A 19,756-nucleotide genomic window follows, 5' to 3' on the forward strand; every position below is an offset into this window, starting at 1 on the left:
GACTGGAGTGAACACATTTATTTAATTTATTTAAAATGTTACAGTAAAGTTGTCTGCATGGAAGTTATCTGTAGCCTGCGTAGTTTTTATAGTGCCACAAAGCGTTTTAGGTGAGGGAAAATTCAAAATAGTGATCTAAACTGTCGAAGCATGGGGATATGGCACCATCTTATGGAATGTTTACAATGCAATAACTCCCACCAATAGAGTATATATATTGGTGGGATGTGTAAGTCTGAATTATTCTGATTCAAATCTTATCTTATAACTGCTACCAGTGATTGTTTCCTTGATAAAAATGAGTTGCCCCTGGTTGACTTCTACAAAATAAATAAATATAACAATGAGCCAAAGAGCCAGTTGTTTGAACGGCTCTTTGGAAAGAGCAGCTCCTCAAGATCAGACTCCCTTCAAAGAGCCAAGAGGCGCTGATAGAGATATTGAGACTTTCAAACGTAAACTTAAAACGTATTTATTCAGTCTGGCTTTTATGTAGGGTTTAACAATTGTATTACTTACTTTTACTGTAGTATTGATTTAAATGTTGCTTTATTATTTTAGTAATTTTAACTATTCTCTTATTCTATGTTAATGTATTTATTTATTTTTATTTATCTACTCAGTTTTATTGATGTTTTTAGCCTTAGTTTTATTTTCAACTCTTATCCTTACCCTTTTTAAATCTATTTATTTTAACTATTTTTATTCTTAATTTTGATGCTTTAACTTATTTTAATTACACATTTTATTTTTGGTGTGCATTGGTCTCTATTTTATTTTATATTTTATTTTATGTTGTTCTTATTTTTAAATGTATTATTATTATTTTTATTATGAATATTATTTTCCCTTAATATGTCCTGCCATTGTTTCATTTCTGCTTCTTTCTTGTTTTTCAATCGCTGCAAAGCACTTTGGGTTGTATTTGATTTGTATGAAAGGTGCTATATAAATAAAGCTTGATTGATTGATTGATACATCCCATCTCTAGTAGAAATGTATTTATCCGAGTAAATGTGGGAAAGAGTGAAATTTCACAACTCAATTGGCCATTCAACATTCAACAATTAAATCGATATATTTTTTAAATGCTTAAATTTTGAACAAAATAAATGTCATAAATCAGGTAAGGAATTTCCTTCTTTGTCTTCTCCACTTTGAGAGGAACACACACACACACACACACACACACACACACACACACACACACACACACACACACACACACACACACACACACACACACACACACACACGAGGCGGAGTTAAGCGAGGACCTACATCGGTGCTCGATCCCAGCTCCCCTCACTCTCTCTCTCTCTCTCGTTCTCTGTTGGAAGGATTCGTTCAACTCTTGTGTTAGTCGGTACCGGAGCGTGAATGAGTGGAAACACGTCTGTAAATATGTAACTTTCACTGTCTGGCTAACAGTAGTGTTTCTACCGGGGGAGGAAAGATGGACTCTGTTGTGAGAAAAACCCAGAAGAAGTTGTGGCTCCGCGGTCTGCTTTGGTGGTCGCTCCTGCTCCAGGCGGCGTCGGGAGGTAACGATGCAACTTTTCCACTTTTCAATCAGTGAAAACACACAAAGAGAAACTTATTACGCCGCCTTCAATGACGATAGGTTGCATTTGAAACCATATTCTCAAATTGGATACATTTGGCAAGTTTCTTCCAGTATTCGTTGAGGAGGAAATAGTGAGACCCATGGAGGCTGCTTGTCAGGACATAGGAACACTTAAATGGTCATATCACAAGAACTCTAACCCCAAACATCACCATTTAACTGTCTATGCTCCTTCATGTGTAGGCTACAGCACTATATCTGTATCCCAATGTAGCTGTGTGTCACCAAATACAGGCTCAGTATCACTTTACAGAGGAATGTGCTTTTTAGCTGCTTTTTATATGTCTGTAAAACTGCAGTAACAGAAGTGCATGAATTTTGCATGAAGGCTGGTCTTTTTTGATAATTTCTGCAATATTACAAAATTTTGTTCTTGTTTTTAAGCCTGTAAAAAGCAGGATTCTGCAAGGCTATTTCAAATTAATGAGTCTTATCATCGCATCAATTTTAATCTCATATTTATGACCTTGGCTAATCTGTGCATGCATGATGCACTTGCAGGATATGCAGTTCACTGTAAGCACCCACCTTCTCAGACAGTGCAGCAAAGATGGAGCTGTGATGCCCATTGCACTGGAGGAACTATCAGACTGTGACAATGGCACACTCAAATGAAATCCCAGAATTGACAGTCATCTCTGTGCGGACAGATCAGAAGGCAAAATATGTTTTTTTTTTAGAGTTAGCTTTAGGTTTAAATTTAAATCCATATGGGTATTCATTAGCTTGTCTGCTTGGGTTGATCCTGTGCATGTGTCATCTAAATTCAGTGTTCGCCCAGGCTTACCCCCTGGGGATAATCAGGCGTTATCTCACCATGACTCACCCTAACCATATCTTTCATTGAAAATAATTACAGTATAGACATTTGTTTTACTTCGATGCATGTCAGAATGTGTTGCATCGTCCGTATTCCCTCTGTAGCATTATGAAACAACCCTTTGGTACAACACCCACGTCCCGGGTTTTGACAGTGCATCAGCATCAGAGAGGAATGACAGTCAAAAAAACCAAAGAGGCACTTCAGTCAAGTTGCATCTCTGATTTGTTTTTACAAACTGAGCACACAGGCAGTGACATGCACTGGTCTTTCACCCTCCTCAAATTAACTGAGAGCGGGTGTTTGCTCAAAGGTCACTGCTTTTGTTGTTGAAAGAGTGGTGTGCGACATCTCACCAAAAAATGTCCGTGACACACGTGAAAATGCCCCTGCAGACATGCAGATTACAGAACAACCTACAAACACCTCCTGTTTCTGCTTCTTAAGACACACAATCATGTGCACACGGGGGTATGTTTATGTGAGGGCATTGTCTTCTGGCACTTTACTGTGCTCTTTCATTTACATACACCCACAAAATGTCCATGTTGAAGCACGTGAGGGAAGAAATTCTCCCAAACACTACTTTTTTTACATATTGGTACAGCTCTCCAAGAATCGTGATCCCTTCAGGGAGGTGAACTGTGTGTGGGGGGGACCCTTTAGTTTTAACCAAATATGATGTTCAACCACATGACCAGAACGTCAAAGAAACAATGGCAAAATTCAAATATGCAGGCATGTGCATCCTTGTGAATTAAAGGGGAAAATGTTATTGCATTCCTTTTGGCAGTTTTCGGACATTCTTCCTCAGTGTTTTGTACACAGAGTCAGTCAGATGAAAGAGAAAGACAATAAATTCAGTTGGCCTGGCTCTGGGTCAGAGAAAGGATAAGTAATGCTGTGTGCCTGTGTGCCAATCAATGGGAGTGTTTTTTCCAGTCCTGTTTAAAGGTTGTTAATGGCACATTGCACCTGACTGGTCGATTAATGAGAGTCAATTAAAAGCTGTTTGAAACTCAAATACACTTTAGCCTCCTAACGATGTAATTTAGGGCAGGGGTTCCCAAACTTTTCAGCCCAGGACCCCCACTGTCCCTTAGAGTGATTTAATGTGGCTTCATTTAGCTGGTCTGCAGAAAATTAGCCTACCTACATGAGCATGTGTCTGTGTTTCCTGTGCCGTTATGAATTAACCTACTGTTACTGATGCTTTTGATAATTAAAGGTTGACTAACCCTAAACTTATGAGTCATCTGGCAACAAAGAAAGGCAGAAAACTCATTACATACTCTATTTTCAAGGTTTAATTTTTAGCTTAGCTACTATTTTTGTCCATATTTTTTACTATAATGGGTAAAATGTACTATTTTTAGATAACTTAAAAAAAAAAAAATATTCTTGAAGAAATCTCACGACCCCCCATTTTTTTCTTGCAACCCCCCAGGGGGTCTCGACCCACACTTTGGGAACTCCTGATTTAGGGTATTGTGCTTACAGCAGCAAGCATAAAAAGAGTGTTAGATATCAGTAGTAGAGTTGAAGTAGGAGACATGGGGTGAAGCTTGGAAAAAAATAGCAACAATCATGCAATTCATTCTGGGGACCATTTATGAGAATAGCCACACAGCAGCTGTTTGGTTTTTTAAACCCAGTGTTAGCATTGACTTTATTTTGGGGGATATTCTTGAAATTTGGAGAGCAGAGAGAGAGGCAAGACACTCAGCAAAGGGTTGAACCAGCAAGCATGACTCCAAGGATCACAGCCCTCTAACATGGGGTGTGTGCTCAAACTGTTAGGCCTTCAACACTCCTTGTTAGCATTGCCTACAAGTGACTGTTGAGAGTTATGGATGCTGAGTGGTGACAAAAGTTGTCTGTATTTTGCGTCAGGACTTTACTACAGGCTGTTAATCATTAATAATTCTAGGATGGTTGTACAGCACCTCCAATGGGAGTGTAGCTCTGTCATAACATGGCACTAGTTAATGTCTTTCAGCAGAGTGTCCATGGCTCTGAGAAAAAACAGGGGCAACTGGGCTTATGTTGTAGGCTAACTGCTAACCATGATGTGGATAATGTTGCATTTTGTTACTCATCATTTAGTGACTAATTATAATGAGTGCAAGGCTGCAGCTGTTAATGGTTGAACTGAGCACTTGAGTTTCCAGAGTTGGGTTAGCCTATGACGTGTGATTAGAAAGCATGCTGCATACATTAGAAATAACCAAATGAGTCATTTGTACATAATTAATAAAAAAGCATCAAATCTTTATGTGAGCTCTCAAGATGACTTCATCTGACCATTCAGTTCTGAAACTACGCTTTATTTCAGTCCAGAGGATAGAAACAAGATTTATTCAGAGTGTCATCTCAATTATACAGAAATGGTAAGAATGAGTTGGCTGTTCATATTCAAAACATTTGAATTAGCAAGTGTATCTTAAAGCACATTTTATGGAGAAAGGAGTTCTGTGAGGAGTTTTAAGCTTGTTATGACTCAGACTGAAATGCACAGTTAGGCTTCTTTTTGACATACAAAAGCTAGCTAGACCTTAAAGCTGGGGTTGGTAGTCAGATTTAGATACACTTTTTGTTATACTGGTTATACATACACACAATACATAATGTGTTCTTAAAAAAAGAGGTAACCCCCCCCCCCCCCCCCCCCCCCCCCCCCTCTATCTACAGCCGGAGTAAACCTGTGAAAACACCAACCAATCCCTGCCATCAGGAGCCAAATTATGAAACCAATCAAACCCCGTCCTACCGTTATGCCAGCCTCCTGCGCGTACATTTCATGTTTGTTTGTGTTTTTAACTTTCACAAATGAGTTGATGTAGTGCCAAACACAAACGATGTGTTGAGGACCGGTTTTGAATCAGTCACGATCATATGGTTGCGAATCAACGGCGCCCGTGTATGTGGGCGGGGGAGTCGTTTTGGAGGAGCTCCGAAGGGAGGGGGGGAGGGATTAGACGTAGTCCTGAGGAAATGCTACATGCAATTTCATGCTAGTTTTCCGTGACTACAAACCCTAGCTTCAAGTGAAAAGATTAAGAATTTATATATTGGGATTTTTAATGCCTGCAACAGCTATGAGCGGGTAGGTGTCAGATGAGGTGATTTACAGCAAGGTGAAGGTACGGCGTTTGTTTATTTTTTCCACAGCAAATATTCATGACGAGCGATATGTCTAACTGTTAAAAGAAAGCAGGAGAAGGTTTGTTTATCAGAAAAAACATCTTACATATGTACAGGTGAAGATAAGCGGAAAATAAGAGTCCACAGGGGGCACCAAAATCAACATTTACTTAACGTTACTCACAGGAGCTTTAAAGTATAAAGGTTTTATCTGCCTGTATTCATTACCTGTTGATTGTTAACTGCATGTTGATGTAGCTGAAGGGCTTTTCTGGTTGCTGCGCAGTCTATACAAGCTGGCTTCAGTCGAACAAACCTTCCATTAGTGCATTAACCCTTTTAGGAGTAAAAACAATGCATTAACTCACGTTATCTAGTCCCCCAGATCAAACTACCACTAAAGGGTCAATTGGTACCATTAGTGGTCATCCATCGTTGTCCTTGGTCATTACTGACAAATAAATCAAACATGGAATTGACATGTTTGTTAACAGAGGCAAAGATGTTTTTAACCTTTGACTGTGCGTGGGACTCTTCCTCATGTGCTCATTAAAAACTGAGCTGGTGCTGCCCGGGCACGGAGGCTTAGATGAGAATGCTTCAGAGTGCATTAGCCTCGATTACAGGGTGATGTGAGATGGCTGGGAGGTGACGTAGAAGAAACAGCTGGGTCCGTCCGCCCGGCTCTTTCTGGAACATGGGGCCACAGACAATGTGGGGATGTCAGAGCCTTTCATGTTCAGGTTGAAGGTTCCTGTCAGGGCAGGGAGGGCAGGCCTCAACATGTCTGAGTCCCTCCAATCCACCTCCACATCCCCTGTCTCCAATTGTACACAGCTGTTGTTGTATTATAGTCAAACACCTTTGCAGTTCAGATATATCAGTCGTACAGTTTCTGACTGTCAATGAACAACTTTCTCCTTAAAGTCCCAACACGCAGTGTCACCAGCCTGCGACTCTGCCACAATGCACAGGCTGCTTTCTCTTTGATCCTAAAGGTGCTTATTATTGTATAGGTAAACCTTAAACGCATCATAATTGCATGCTTGTTGAATGCATGATAATCATTATGGTTGAGCACAAAGAGTAAAAACACAACAAGCCCACCTGGAAGGCGAAACTCAACAGATCTAAAGAGAGTAACAAACATTCTTTCAAATCAGGTGAGGTATAATTTATGCTCTCTGTTATGAAGTTCTGTGGTTGTGTGTTTGAGTGTGTGTGTGTGTGTGTGTGTGTGTGTGTGTGTGTGTGTGTGTGTGTGTGTGTGTGTGTGTGTGTGTGTTTGCTCCCAACATACACACACTCTGCTCTACTTTCAAAGAACAGCCAGAATGATAATTAGCCTGGCTTTTATATCTAAATGTCACATGTTGGCTATATTAAGACCGCAATGCCTGACTTGACTTGTTCTGTGTTTACTCTTTCTCTTTTGTGCTTTCCTTCCGAGCTCTCCTTCATACTCCCTTTCAACAAATGTGAAGTGTGTTTTTTTTTCCAAACCCTGCGAAAGGGCAGTGAACGTTTTGTTTTATCCCTCTCATTTTTGAAGTTCAATGTCTTTCTAATGTCTCCTTCTACAGCTTCCTTCTATGGCGATGGCTTTGTACAGCTCAAGGCAACAGAGTCGTCCGACCATAACAGTCTCCGCATTAGCTTCCGAACCTCCAGCACCAAAGGCCTGCTGTTTCTCGCCGCCGGCATGACCGACTATTTCCTACTGGAGCTACATGCTGGTCGCCTGCAGGTGGGTACATCCGTGGACATCACACATGAGCATATGTGTTCAAGCATACATAAGAACACATGCAGATATGTTCAAGCATACAATACACACAGATCTTTGTGCTTCAATACATGCATGCGTAGGGAAAGACATGACACACACACACATACACACACACACACACACACACACACACACACAGTGAGTGACCACCTTGAGCTATTGCTCCATCTCATCTGACAGTGTCAGTCTCTCAGCACATTAACACAAGCAGACAAGGCTGTGTGCTGCTGAATGTGAACTTCAAACCAGTCACTGGACACAACAGAATCGGGATGGTGGTTATGATTTATGTTCATAAGATTAATTGTGACTTGGTTCAGACTGCCAGCGTCCAGTCCGACAGTTTTATGAATTAGTTTTGCTTCCACAATTTTCATTATTCTTCTGCTTGTGTGCACTTGGCTTCTTAAATAAAATCCCACTTTGACTGAGTGCACTATTGGGCAGCAACTAATAGTACTTTTGATGATGGAAATTCAAAGTTGGAAAGAAAATGCACAAAGTGGATTTTTCAGATGTCTTTTTTTCTTTTGTGTTGTTAAGAAAAACAGACCAAAACCCTAATTTATAGACCTGATGTAACATAGTGCAAAGCAGCATAACCCCATATTAGAGAATCTAGTTAAGTGACTTATCATGTCATCTCTTTCATCATTCATAATGCACATTACATAATAATTGTCTGTCATCTAATATAATGAGGCTATTATGTACTTGGTTCCTCTGAGGCCTAGCCAGTCGAAAAGCAAAACCTAATTACAATCACATGCAAAATTTAAAAAAAGGTTAACAACCCTTCTTGTGTTTAAAAAAACATCAAATAATGAAATGCACTAGTGGATGGATAATTTATATGGTTTCTGATATCCTTCCAACACAGAAAAGATTAACCCTATTTTTTATAGCACCGTATTTCAGAACAAAATAAGCTTATTTGGTCAGAAGATATGAGAAGATAGCAGCAGTCACAACTGTGTGCATGCAGCAAAGATTTTAAATACCACAATATTCATCTGACTCTAAATATAGAAAGGAACAAAATATGCAAGAACACACCTCTGGAGATGAACTTTCACTAATTTAATGACAAAGTAGGTTTACCTAGGGCACACTCAAGAGATTAAATGTGGCTTTATATACCAAGTCTGGTGCCCTCTTTTAGCCCACAACACAAGCCAGCCTGGGAGGATTTCAGAGTGAAATACATTTTCTCCTCAAGACTGCCTCTAAAAAATCCAGTAAGCAGCTCTGCCAGGAGAAATCAGCATACAGAATGGACAGATGTATTGTAGAAAGCCTCTGTAATATCTCACTACACTGGCTTCCAGTTGCAGCTCGCATCAGATACAAAACTCTAATCATGACTGACAAAGCAGTAACCAAAACTGCTCCAGTTTACCTGGAACCCCTCATCCAGGTCTACTGCCCTTCTCGCCCGCTACGCTCAGCCTCTGAAAAGTGCCTAGTGCTTCCAGCACACAAGGCCTCAAAATCACTAGCTCGACTCTTCTCTTCTGTTGCCCCTAAATGGTGGAATGAATTGGCCAACTCCATTCGATCTGCAGAGTCCCTCTCTACTTTCAAAAGACAGCTAAAGACCCAGCTCTTTAGGAAGCACTATGCACTTAGCTAGACTGTTCTCCACTGTTGTCCCCAGTGGCAGATCATGTCTTCCAGCTACAGTTGACTCGCACTGTCCTGCTCTACTCTGGGAATCTGTGTTCAGCTCTTAAGTGAACCAGCACTTGGTACTTTGGTCCTTATTGTGGTGATGTTAATTGTTGATGATGATAATGGAAGGTCTTAAATTGTTTGGTTGCTTCATTGTAGATGTTCCTTATTTTGAAAAAAAAAAAAAATTCCTTATTTACTTTTGTGCATTGCCTTTACACTGCTTGGCAGTACCTGCACCCAAATTGACTTGAAGCACTTTGTTACTCTTACTGATCTTGTTTCCTCTTGTCTAGATCTTTGCTTGTGTTGTTCTTGTTCTCGTATGTACGTCGCTTTGGATAAAAGTGTCTGCTAAATGACATTGTAACATTGTAACATTGTAACATTGTAATATGCAGAAACGTTCATATGGAACTCATAGAGTCCTGACATATGCAGGATATTTTTTTAGCTCCAAACTCATAAAATCTTTGTGACTAAACCTCTTTTGCCTCACAATTGTGCTATTGGAAATGAATCACAACAGCGGCCGTGCTCACTGTGGTTCTTCAGTGAGCATGCTTGTCCTTGCTCCTTAAACAGGCCCAGGTCACTAATTTTTTTTTATTTTGTTAACTCGCACAAGTTATCCTCCGGCTTTGGGTCTCATTCCATATGAGTCAGACACGAGCGTCACTCCCTGGAAACCCTGGCATGAATAGCAGGGACTCAGCAGCAAGCCTTGACAAGCATGTCATCTGAATGCAGAATTAGCTTGAGATGGTGACATGATGCTCTAAAGAATATAGCTGGAGGCTAACAGATAATAGTTCCCTTCCTGCCTAAAATCCCAGGAAGAGGATACAAATATCACTGCTGTGGTAACCTGTGACACAACACAGAGGCTATCATTACTCTTTACTTCCTTTTCTAGGCGTCAGATTTATCCATTTAATCATTTAATTCACAAGACAGTGTGCTACGTAGGGTGTAATGTGCAGTGTGTGGGTGGTCCTGACATGGTGAGACAAGACACCAACAGGAAGCTTCCAACTATGGATGCAAACAAGTTGACCCTAAGTATTAATGTAAAGATGATTTAAAAATATATACAGTTTAAAAAAACGCTCCCCGATTTGACGGTTGGACGCACTTCATAGCTACAGTATTCTTATCAGACTACTTGCAGGTCAAATTAACATCAAAAGTTTAGATAGACTGTTAGTCCAGTCAGGCGGATTAATCGGGCTGATTAATGGCACTTTGAAATAATCGTCATCGGCCGATGCCTCCGAACACAAGGCTGATTAAAAGAACACTGCTGGCAGCTTCGTCAGTGTAGCTGCTGTCGGGAATGTTAACGCGCCCTGAATAATAACATGTTTTCCCATCCTAAAAGACAGTATATCCATCAGAATCCATCTCATAATGCTCTTATCAATGATGGCAGTCATATTTAATGTGGGACCCCACAGAAGTGTTCTGCTTGGATCTCTCCTTTCATTCTTGAAGTATTCTGTTTTCTAATTTAGTTGTTTTCTTCCTTCTCTCAGCTGAAAGTGGACCTTGGATCTGGGGAGGAAGTTTTACATTCAGACAGAGGCACCCAGCTAAACGACCTCGCCTGGCACTCAGTGGAGATCCGCCATGTACAGAACAACATCACTCTGACTGTAGACAAGAACTCTCACACAAGTGTAAAGATGCCTGGCTCCGGTCAAGATCTCAACATTTTAGACGGTCTCTTTGTTGGTGGATCAGGAGGCCTGGACAGACCCTACCTTCCCAGAGACCCACTGGGCTTTAGGGGCTGCATGGAACAGGTGATCTTCAATGAGCATGACCTGTTATTGTCACTGAGGCCATATACTGGATTCAAGAATGTCCATGAGGTGTCTTTAGGATGTAGTCCCCAATTCTTTGCCACAGAGGAAGACCCTATCAGTTTCTTTAGCTCCAGGGCTTACATTTCTCTTCCTACCTGGATCGCCCAGCAAGAAACAGTGTTTGAGTGTATTGTGCACACTTCTGCCAAAGAGGGAATAATCCTGTATAACTCAGCCAGAGAGGGGGACTTTGTGGCTCTGGAGATTCAGGAAGGCTTGCCAGTGGCCATCGTTGGGAAAGGTGGAACCAAAACTGAGCTTCGTTCCCTTACATTCATCAATGACAGGAAATGGCATTCAATCAAGCTGCATTTCAGTTCCAAAAGCCTTGAGCTCACTGTTGATGGCGAGGTGGTGAAAAGCAGCATCAACTCTCGCTCAAAGGGGCTTCAGTTTAAAGGTTATCTCTTTGTCGGAGGTATCGATGACAGCACCAGATCAGAAGTCAGAAAGATGGGACTGGTCTCTGTTTCTGGAAAGCGTGTCAGAGGAGGTTCCTTTAAGGGGTGTTTGAAGAGCATTGAAGTCAACAGAGCAAAGATGGGTCTCTCCAATACAATAGTCACCAAGGATATATCAGTCGGTTGTGAGCCTGAAAGAGCACCAGAACTATTGAGTACTGTAAGCCCAACAAGTACTCCAGCATCCCTCTTTCACCTAGTGACTCCAACACCGTCATTTTACATGTCCACCCTCGCAAGAGGTTTGGACAGAAGGTACGGCTCAAATTTTATGCACTTTAAAAACCTTGTGGTCCAGGAAGGTGGTCGAGCATCTCTTGAAGCCAAACACATCAAGGTTCTCTTGGATTTCAAGAAACTTGGCATCCGACAGTCTCAGATCATGTTCAGAATTCAAGAGCAGCCAGTTCGAGGTCAGATAAGGCTTGATGTTGATCAGGATCAAGAAGAGAACACCTTCAGCATGTTGGACCTTTGGCATGGACGAGTCATGTATATCCATGGAGGCTCAGAGGAACTGGATGACTTCTTCATGTTTTCAATTTATTCTAGCAGCAGAAAGCAAGTCCCTGATTATCTTAAGGACAACAAACTTTACCGCTACAATATCACTGTGACACCTACAAACGATGCACCTGAATTAAGTCTTCCTGAAGGAAATCTCTTTGTCCTGTTGGAACACTCAAAGAAACGCCTCACCACTGATATTTTGAAGGCCACGGACATTGACAGCAACTTCACCGACCTTTTCTTCTCCGTGCTTGGAAATCTGAACGCTGATGCAGGATATTTGGAAATAGAAAACAACCCTGGCAAGGCAGTGACCTCTTTCTCATATTTAGACTTGGAGGAAATGAGAGTGTTCTATGTTCACACCGGAGTTCGAAACTCAAGGATAGTTCTGAGAGTCAGTGACGGGGAAAAGGTTAGCAACACCGTGGTGGTGAGGGTCATGGCTGTAGCGCTGGAGTATAAGATTGCCAATAACACGGGTCTTCAAATAATTCAGGGAGAGGCGGCTATAATTGGTTCAAAGCAGCTGGCTGTGCAAACCAATGCTGTGAAGCAGCTTGTAGACATTCGGTATGATATCATTGAACCCCCTCAGTATGGAGAGCTTCAGAGACTTCACTCAAGTGGTGAATGGAGGTCGACTGACTCGTTCTCCCAAAGGCTTCTGGAAAAAGAGAGACTTAGGTATGTAAGCTCCTTTCAGGAAATCCAGACAGCCAATGCAACAGATTACTTCAAGAGTAAAGTTACTGTGGCTACAAAGGCAACAACAGAAATCCTGTTCCCAATCACTGTGAGGTGGGTCAAGTACCACCTGGTGAGGAACGTTATGTTACATTTAGATAAAGTTAGAAAAGTGACACTGGACTCTGATAGTCTTTTTGCCACAGCTGAAGGTGTGGACCTCTCAGAGGACGAGCTTTCTTTTTGTGTTCTGACCATACCAAAGAAAGGGAAACTCCTGCTGGACACCACCGTCTTGGGGAAGAACTCGACCTTTAGCCAAAGAGATGTCACAAATCTGAAAGTCCATTATGAGCTAGTTGACCGGCCTTATGAAGACACAAGTGACAGGTTCAAATTTCAGCTGCTTTCTAAACATGCACAGTCACAAAACTATGATTTCCAGTTCTCCATCAAAGCTGATGTCAACAGCGTGTTTATAAAAAATGACGGACTCTCACTTCTGGAAGGGGAAAGTAAACTCATCACTAAAGATGAGCTGTTTGCAGAGACTTTGAGTACAAAGGACATGTACTACACTGTCATTAGCAGCCCCAAGCATGGTAAGCTAGCCCGTATTAGCCAGTCAAATTCCAACGCTAGCTACAATAACATCTTAACTTTTAGTAATCAGGATATTTTGGAGGAACGGATCATGTACATCCACGATGACGGTGAAACAACCAGAGATGAGTTTCGTTTCATCGCCTCCACCAGTCAAGGGTTCAAATCTTCCATTGCAGAAGATGAAATTGGATCCAAAGAGGGAGTTTTCAACATCTCTGTTGAGTTAGTCAATGATCAAAAGCCGGTACGTGTTGTTGATAAAGTTTTCCATGTAGTAAGGGATGGACAGAGGCTACTCACTTTAGAGGATTTGCGTTATCGAGATGCAGACTCTGACTTTGATGATGGCCAATTGATTTACACTCGACGTGGGATCCCAATGGGCGACCTGGTGCTGGTAAATGACACCACTCATAGACTGTTCCAGTTTCGACAGAGAGATCTGGAAGAAAAGAGAGTTTTGTTCATTCACAAAGGCGTGAGCACTGGCAGGTTTGTGCTCTTTGTCTCAGATGGAAAACATTTTGTATCAAGCCTGTTAGACATCAGTGCTCATGACGCTTTCTTGAGAGTTGGCAACAACACCGGTCTACTGGTTCAGAAGGGCCATTCAGTAACCTTTTCCACCAGTAATTTTAGCATCATGTCAAACTTAGACATCAGAGATGGCCACGAGGTGATCTTCATGTTGGATGAGGCTCCCAAGTATGGAGGACTTTATCTCAATGAAACCAAAGTGGAGTCATTCTCACTGTTGGATTTAAAGGATGGGCTGATCAAATATCGGCACCATGGCAGCAAACACCTGGCAGACCATTTCAACGTAACAGTTAAAGCCAAGGGTCTTCAGCTTACAGAGAGGATCAATGTGAAGGCTTACCTGGAAAGTCATCAGAGGCCACCCATCGTGCAGCATCACAACACCTTACTAGTGGAAGAGGGGAAACCAGCAAAGATCGATGAGACTATATTAGAGGTGGGTATTTTTTGTTGATTTAGGATGACAGATATTTTTCAACATAATAAGTTAGAATATATAAATAAAACGGTTTAAAAAGGATTATAATGTCACAAAAATGACACTATATCTTCATAAAAAATATGTGTGGTTTAAAAATTAGGGTCACTAAACTCTATTAATAAAGATATGACTCATATTTATATTACAATAATATGCATAGCCTACATGTGTTGAAACTAGGGCTGTCAAACATTTTTTTTTTGATTGTGAGTAATTGCTTAATTTCAGTAATGAATCATAATTAATCACATTCTTTATTGCATTTTTATATTTTTAAGCAATCCTCACCTATCTCTTGATATAGAATCAAATAAATGCAACAACATTTCCTTTATGTTCTTGACTTTTAGATGTATTATTCAGATAAATGCTTCACTCCCCTCAACATTTGTGATGTGGGTGCCTGCTGACATCAATCTGATTTGCTGCACTTGTATGCTTGGCTCCATTTGACACAAAGTGCATATTCATTTTTGACTCGTAAACTGAGCCTGAGAGTTTTTTTAAAGCCCCAGTGTTTCATTTGAAAACGATTCATGTTTGGATCTTCCACTTACTTGGGGATTCATTGTAAAAGCATTTCATTAAAGACCCTTTATATTCTGTTATTGTTATGACGTCTGTACAGGGACATCTGGCACATTATCTAATCTATAATAAAAGGCTGCTGAAGGGATAGAAAACGGAATACTGACCAGTGTAGAATGACGCCCGATTACATTTATAGCAAGATGAAATCTGAACCTTAGTGACACATGGAACATTTCAAATTTAACCACTGAATATGTTCTCTGATTGATGCAGGTCACTCATGAGGACAACCTGCCATCTGAGATTGTATTCACAGTGACGGCCGGCCCGTCTCATGGCTTTCTCCGGCGTTTTGTGGAAGCAGAGGAGCGCTACATCGGAACTAAACAGTCCCCTGTCAAGACATTTACCCAAGAGGATGTTAACAGTGGGAACATTCAGTACATGCAGGTGGAGCCCAGCAAAGTCAACGACACTTTCATCCTCGATGCCACCAACGGGGTCACTGATGTCGGTGACATTAGGATGCCTGTTGACATCATCCCAAGCCTCATCCCACTTCAGGTCTCCAATTTCACGCTGAACGAGGGAGCCTCAAAGGCACTCACCCAGGATGTGCTCAAAGTGATCAACCGACACTTTGCTGGGATTAACTTCCTGTATAGTTTGACCGAGCCCCCTCAGCATGGCCACATTGAGCACTCCCGACACCCTGGTATACCCATAACCTCTTTCAGCAGGAGGCAGGTGAGGTATTCTTAAACACACTCTTAAAGCTGTTACGGAAATAGTTACTGAATAGAAGTTATGGAACATCCTTAAAACTAACACTAAACTTTGAATACTGTAGCAGATTAAAACCAGTCTATAAATGAAATGGTGGAGACAGAGTTTGACCCAGTATGACATTTTTAAAGCCCATACCTAAAACTGAAGACTCAGGTGTTTTTTTCATTACAGTATTATAAAAATATTTTTAGAAGTTGAGTGTTTGTCAAATTTGAGTCAGGTATGCAGGTTATTGTCAGAGTTAGGGTTTGTCAATATATTTTGGACAAAGCTTGTAACCCAAAAACTTTAAAGCTACTTTGTGTTGATTTTAGAGCCCCTTGTGAACAAAGTGGTACCTCTTATCTTTTTGCAGATAATCCTGTATACATGTAAATAATATGTTTAGGGCAAAAATCTCCTCTTACTGTCTTTTAACACTCAAACATTTGACTCACTGTTACTATTTGGTGTTGAAAAGATTTAAAAAATGCCTTTTTTAGCTCGCTGTAAATCATCTGGCCTGACACCTACCCTCTCTCAACAGTTTCAGGCACTAAAAATCCCGACATAGAAGCTTTTGGTCTTCTTGCTTTACAGTCTCTTTTACTTTTGTAGGTCATAAAAAAGGCATCACTGTGGATTTCTGAATTAATAGTTTTAAATACTTTTATTACAGTAATTGTTTCAGTCCTGAAAGTAATGTAGTGTCCTCTTTTTTCTGTCATTTTCCTGAAGTATTAACTCTATATAGTATAAGAATTAAGCCTTTCTACGTGCAGGCTGTATTTATTACCTACAACTCATCTCTAGTAATAAAATATAAATAATTATTGTCTTCCTGGCCTGACCCCCTTACACTTGGCATGTCCCATCTGAAGTCTGCACTTTGCTGGTAATGTTATTTCCCTAATTAGTTCCACAAATGTCACAAAGCAACACAGTGTTAATATTTTTGTGTTAATATATATTTTTATTTAGAGATGACTGAGGAGTCAAAAATCATAAATGTTTGTTTCTCCCTGTTTTGTGTGAGTCTTTGTAGTTTTTTTGTTTCAGGTGCTCTCTAATAATTTCCGCTATGTTTAATCAGGTGGAGCATGAATTCATTTACTACGTGCACGACAACAGCGAAACATTAGCTGACAACTTCACCGTAGTGGCCAACGACACAGGCCTGAGGAAGCAGAGTGCAGCACAGACGGTGTACATCCAGGTTACAGCTGTCAACGACGAGCCTCCTGTTATTACAGCCAACCGCGTCCTCAGGGTGAGTTTGCACCGCTGCTCTATATTTAAACACAGGATTTTTTTTTTAACTTGCAAGTCTGGCACCAACGCTTACTGTCAGACAATTTTCATGTGGGCAGTGCTGCAAGTTGCCATGGCTGGTCAGATGAAACTATGTTTGCAATGTGGAGGAGGGTCCAGAGGGGCCAGTCTGCAGAGAACAGGCACTGACATACATTTGGCAGTGCCTGGGACCTGTCTGGGGGTCTGTTATGGTTGTAAGGTGTTGAGTCTTCAAACAAATGGCCCTTGGACTGAAAAAAAGCACCAGCTTTTCGGTTGTTTGGTTGCAAGGAATGTTTGTTTAGTGAATTGAAGAGGGAAGTGCTATTTTGCATAGGTTGGATGTGGCCGGAATTGTTATCTCAGGTTCCTCATGCATACAAAAGATTTTAACTCGAATGGAAAATAACCGGCAGGCACTGCACAGTCATAAGGCCATACCGCTGAAAAAATGCTGCTTAAATTTTGTCGTTTTCGCAGCATTCTAGTGTGGAGTTACGTGATGGCATGGCCTTGAAATATTAAACTCTTCTTATGTGACTTTGACTCAATCCAGATTCTTCTGCTTTCTTTTTCAGTTTGTCTCTTTCCAAAACAACCCTACTGGTTAAAATTCTTTTATTTTCATGGCATGGTCATGTTGACCTTAACCCTTTGTTAAGATGTTCTTGGTTTCCCTTCAGGTTATTTATTACCTTTCTGTAAGAAGAACTAGTAATTACATACATTTTGAGTATGTTACTCATAAATTTGATGGAAGTTGTCATGTGTGTCCATGTGCTGAGCAGTGCTGACTTGTACTCTGTCAGCTTTAGTGGCTGGAATTGGGTTAGGTTCAGCTGGAAAGAGAGGCTGAAGTATAGCTCTCTATTGTTTGAGTAGCTTTGCCTCAGATGCCTCAAATTCCTCCGGGATCCTGCACTGAAGAGCGTGTTCTTCTTAAATGCACTGAAGAACATCAGGAGCCTGGTTGGATTAAAGCAGATTCAGTCAGTGAACATACAGTTAATAGTGACAAACTGGTCTGCTTTTAACAGCCTGTTTCACTCAGATGTGATCATCAGTTGAGATTCAAGATTTAAGATTCAGATTCAAGATTCACTTTATTGTCATTTCCTTTCATATTTTCATACTCAGTGAAACGAAATACCGTTTCTCAACCAGCTTGACAATGCAAAAATAAAAAGACTAAAGAAAGGCTAAAACATTGAAAAACAAACTAAAACATTTAAAGACACGTTCAAAAAACACATAAAACCCAGTATTAGCAGCATGATAGACAAGATAGAAAGTGCATCAGTCAGTAAAGTGCTTATTCAGGATTCATCCTGACAGTTGTTTGTGTGTGTTTTACTTCGCCTATACATTCAGGAGTAAAAGCACAAAAGATGTGAAGTCAGGCAATTCAATTTTAAATCAATCAATCTTTATTTGTATAGCGCCAAGTCACAACAAACGTTATCTCAAGACGCTTTTACAGACATAGGAAGTCTAGACCGAACTCTATGTTGAATTATGAACAGAGACCAAACTTCAAGACAGGGTAAGACTCAGTCTTACCCCACCTTAATCCATCATGAGCATTGCACCTCGCTATATTTAGGTAGTTACAGTAGCGAGGAAAAACGTCCTTTTAACAGGCAGAAACCTCAGGCAGAACCAGACTCATGTAAGACAGCCATCGTGCCTCGACCGAGTTGGGTCTTGAAAGAGGGATAGAGGAGAGTAAGACAGAGAGGTGATAGTGATAATTGTGAATATGCAAAACTTAACGAACAGAACAATAACTCACAATACATACAAAGAATGCAGCCTGTGTGCAAACAGCTAATCCGAACACTTGTCTCAACAGGTTTGTATTTTTAGTGATTCTTCAGATAAACAGATAGCTGCTGAGGTGCTGGAAGAATAGAAACTGGACTCTCACTGTCCACAAGGTGGCTCTCTGCCTCTGCACATTATGTTGGATCTCAAACCCTCACTGTTTACTGTGTTTACATGTAGATTTACAAGCCGAGTAGACAGAAAAATCTCTGTTATCACTTCTATCACTGTCACGTGTTCCCTCAAATTATTGGAATGTAACCTGAATCCTGGTATATTTTAAAGATATATGATAAGGTGTTCTATTTGTGAGTTGTGCAACATAAACTTTATTCCTGGAATTTATATACGAGCCCCACACTCTTTGCAGGGCAGGAGGAGCCAATTAAAATCTGTGTCATAAAATGGATACATCTGTCCCACAGTTACAACACATTACACCACTGCCAAAAATGTTAATTACTATTCACTCCACATGCCTTTATTTTGTCGCTTTGGCAGCACTAATTCACAAACGTTTGACCTGATTCTCTTCCCCAGAATCTGTGCCAGACATTTAAAAACAATATGTTCACAATCTGCACTTGCTGAGATAGATTTGAACATCATTAGGCTGTCAGGGTTTTGCAGTGTGACTAGAATTCGTGGAGCTGTAAATAACATCTCCTGTGAAATTTTTAATTTGTAGTTTTGCTGACCTGATCGCAGGAGGAAAGTTTTACACCATGCAAAGTGTAATTACATAAAAGTAAAATATTCAAGAGATGTTCTTTATCTTATACAGGTAAAATGAATGCACAATTAAACAACACCTCAAAACAGTGGAGGTGTAGCAGTCAAGACTCAGAGGAATTGAGTTAAAGAGGATGAAAGATGTGCGTGTGCCGAGGCGTCTTTCACTAAAGCTGCAGCCTGATGAGCAGCAGGCCCCCCGCTATCTTCCAGGGACTGATCTCCACTCTAAGGGCCTGTTTGTGCAAATTAATCTCATGTGTCTTCTCTTTGAAATGTGTGAGTCACACTGATCATCAAACCCACCAGACTGGTCCTGCTGTGACTTCCTGTAGGGGGATTTGTTGTTGTTGGAGATGTAGTTGTTTCCTGTTAGATGAACACGTTACCATGTGCGGCAAGCG

General features: G+C 40.8%; 1 protein-coding gene across 1 annotated transcript in view; it reads left to right on the top strand.

The window, feature by feature from the left end:
• The first annotated feature begins 1,264 nt into the window (after positions 1–1,264).
• The window catches only part of cspg4b (chondroitin sulfate proteoglycan 4b), a 31,428-nt gene continuing 12,936 nt past the window's right edge, over positions 1,265–19,756 (top strand). The window contains exons 1-5 of the mRNA XM_034690998.1: positions 1,265–1,544; positions 7,175–7,338; positions 10,587–14,159; positions 15,009–15,482; positions 16,597–16,773. Of these exons, the coding sequence (XP_034546889.1) occupies positions 1,457–1,544; positions 7,175–7,338; positions 10,587–14,159; positions 15,009–15,482; positions 16,597–16,773 (4,476 nt within the window). The 5' untranslated portion in view covers positions 1,265–1,456. The remainder of the gene's footprint in view (positions 1,545–7,174; positions 7,339–10,586; positions 14,160–15,008; positions 15,483–16,596; positions 16,774–19,756) is intronic.

Source organism: Notolabrus celidotus, chromosome 9, assembly GCF_009762535.1.
Source record: "Notolabrus celidotus isolate fNotCel1 chromosome 9, fNotCel1.pri, whole genome shotgun sequence".
Lineage (NCBI taxonomy): Eukaryota > Metazoa > Chordata > Actinopteri > Labriformes > Labridae > Notolabrus > Notolabrus celidotus.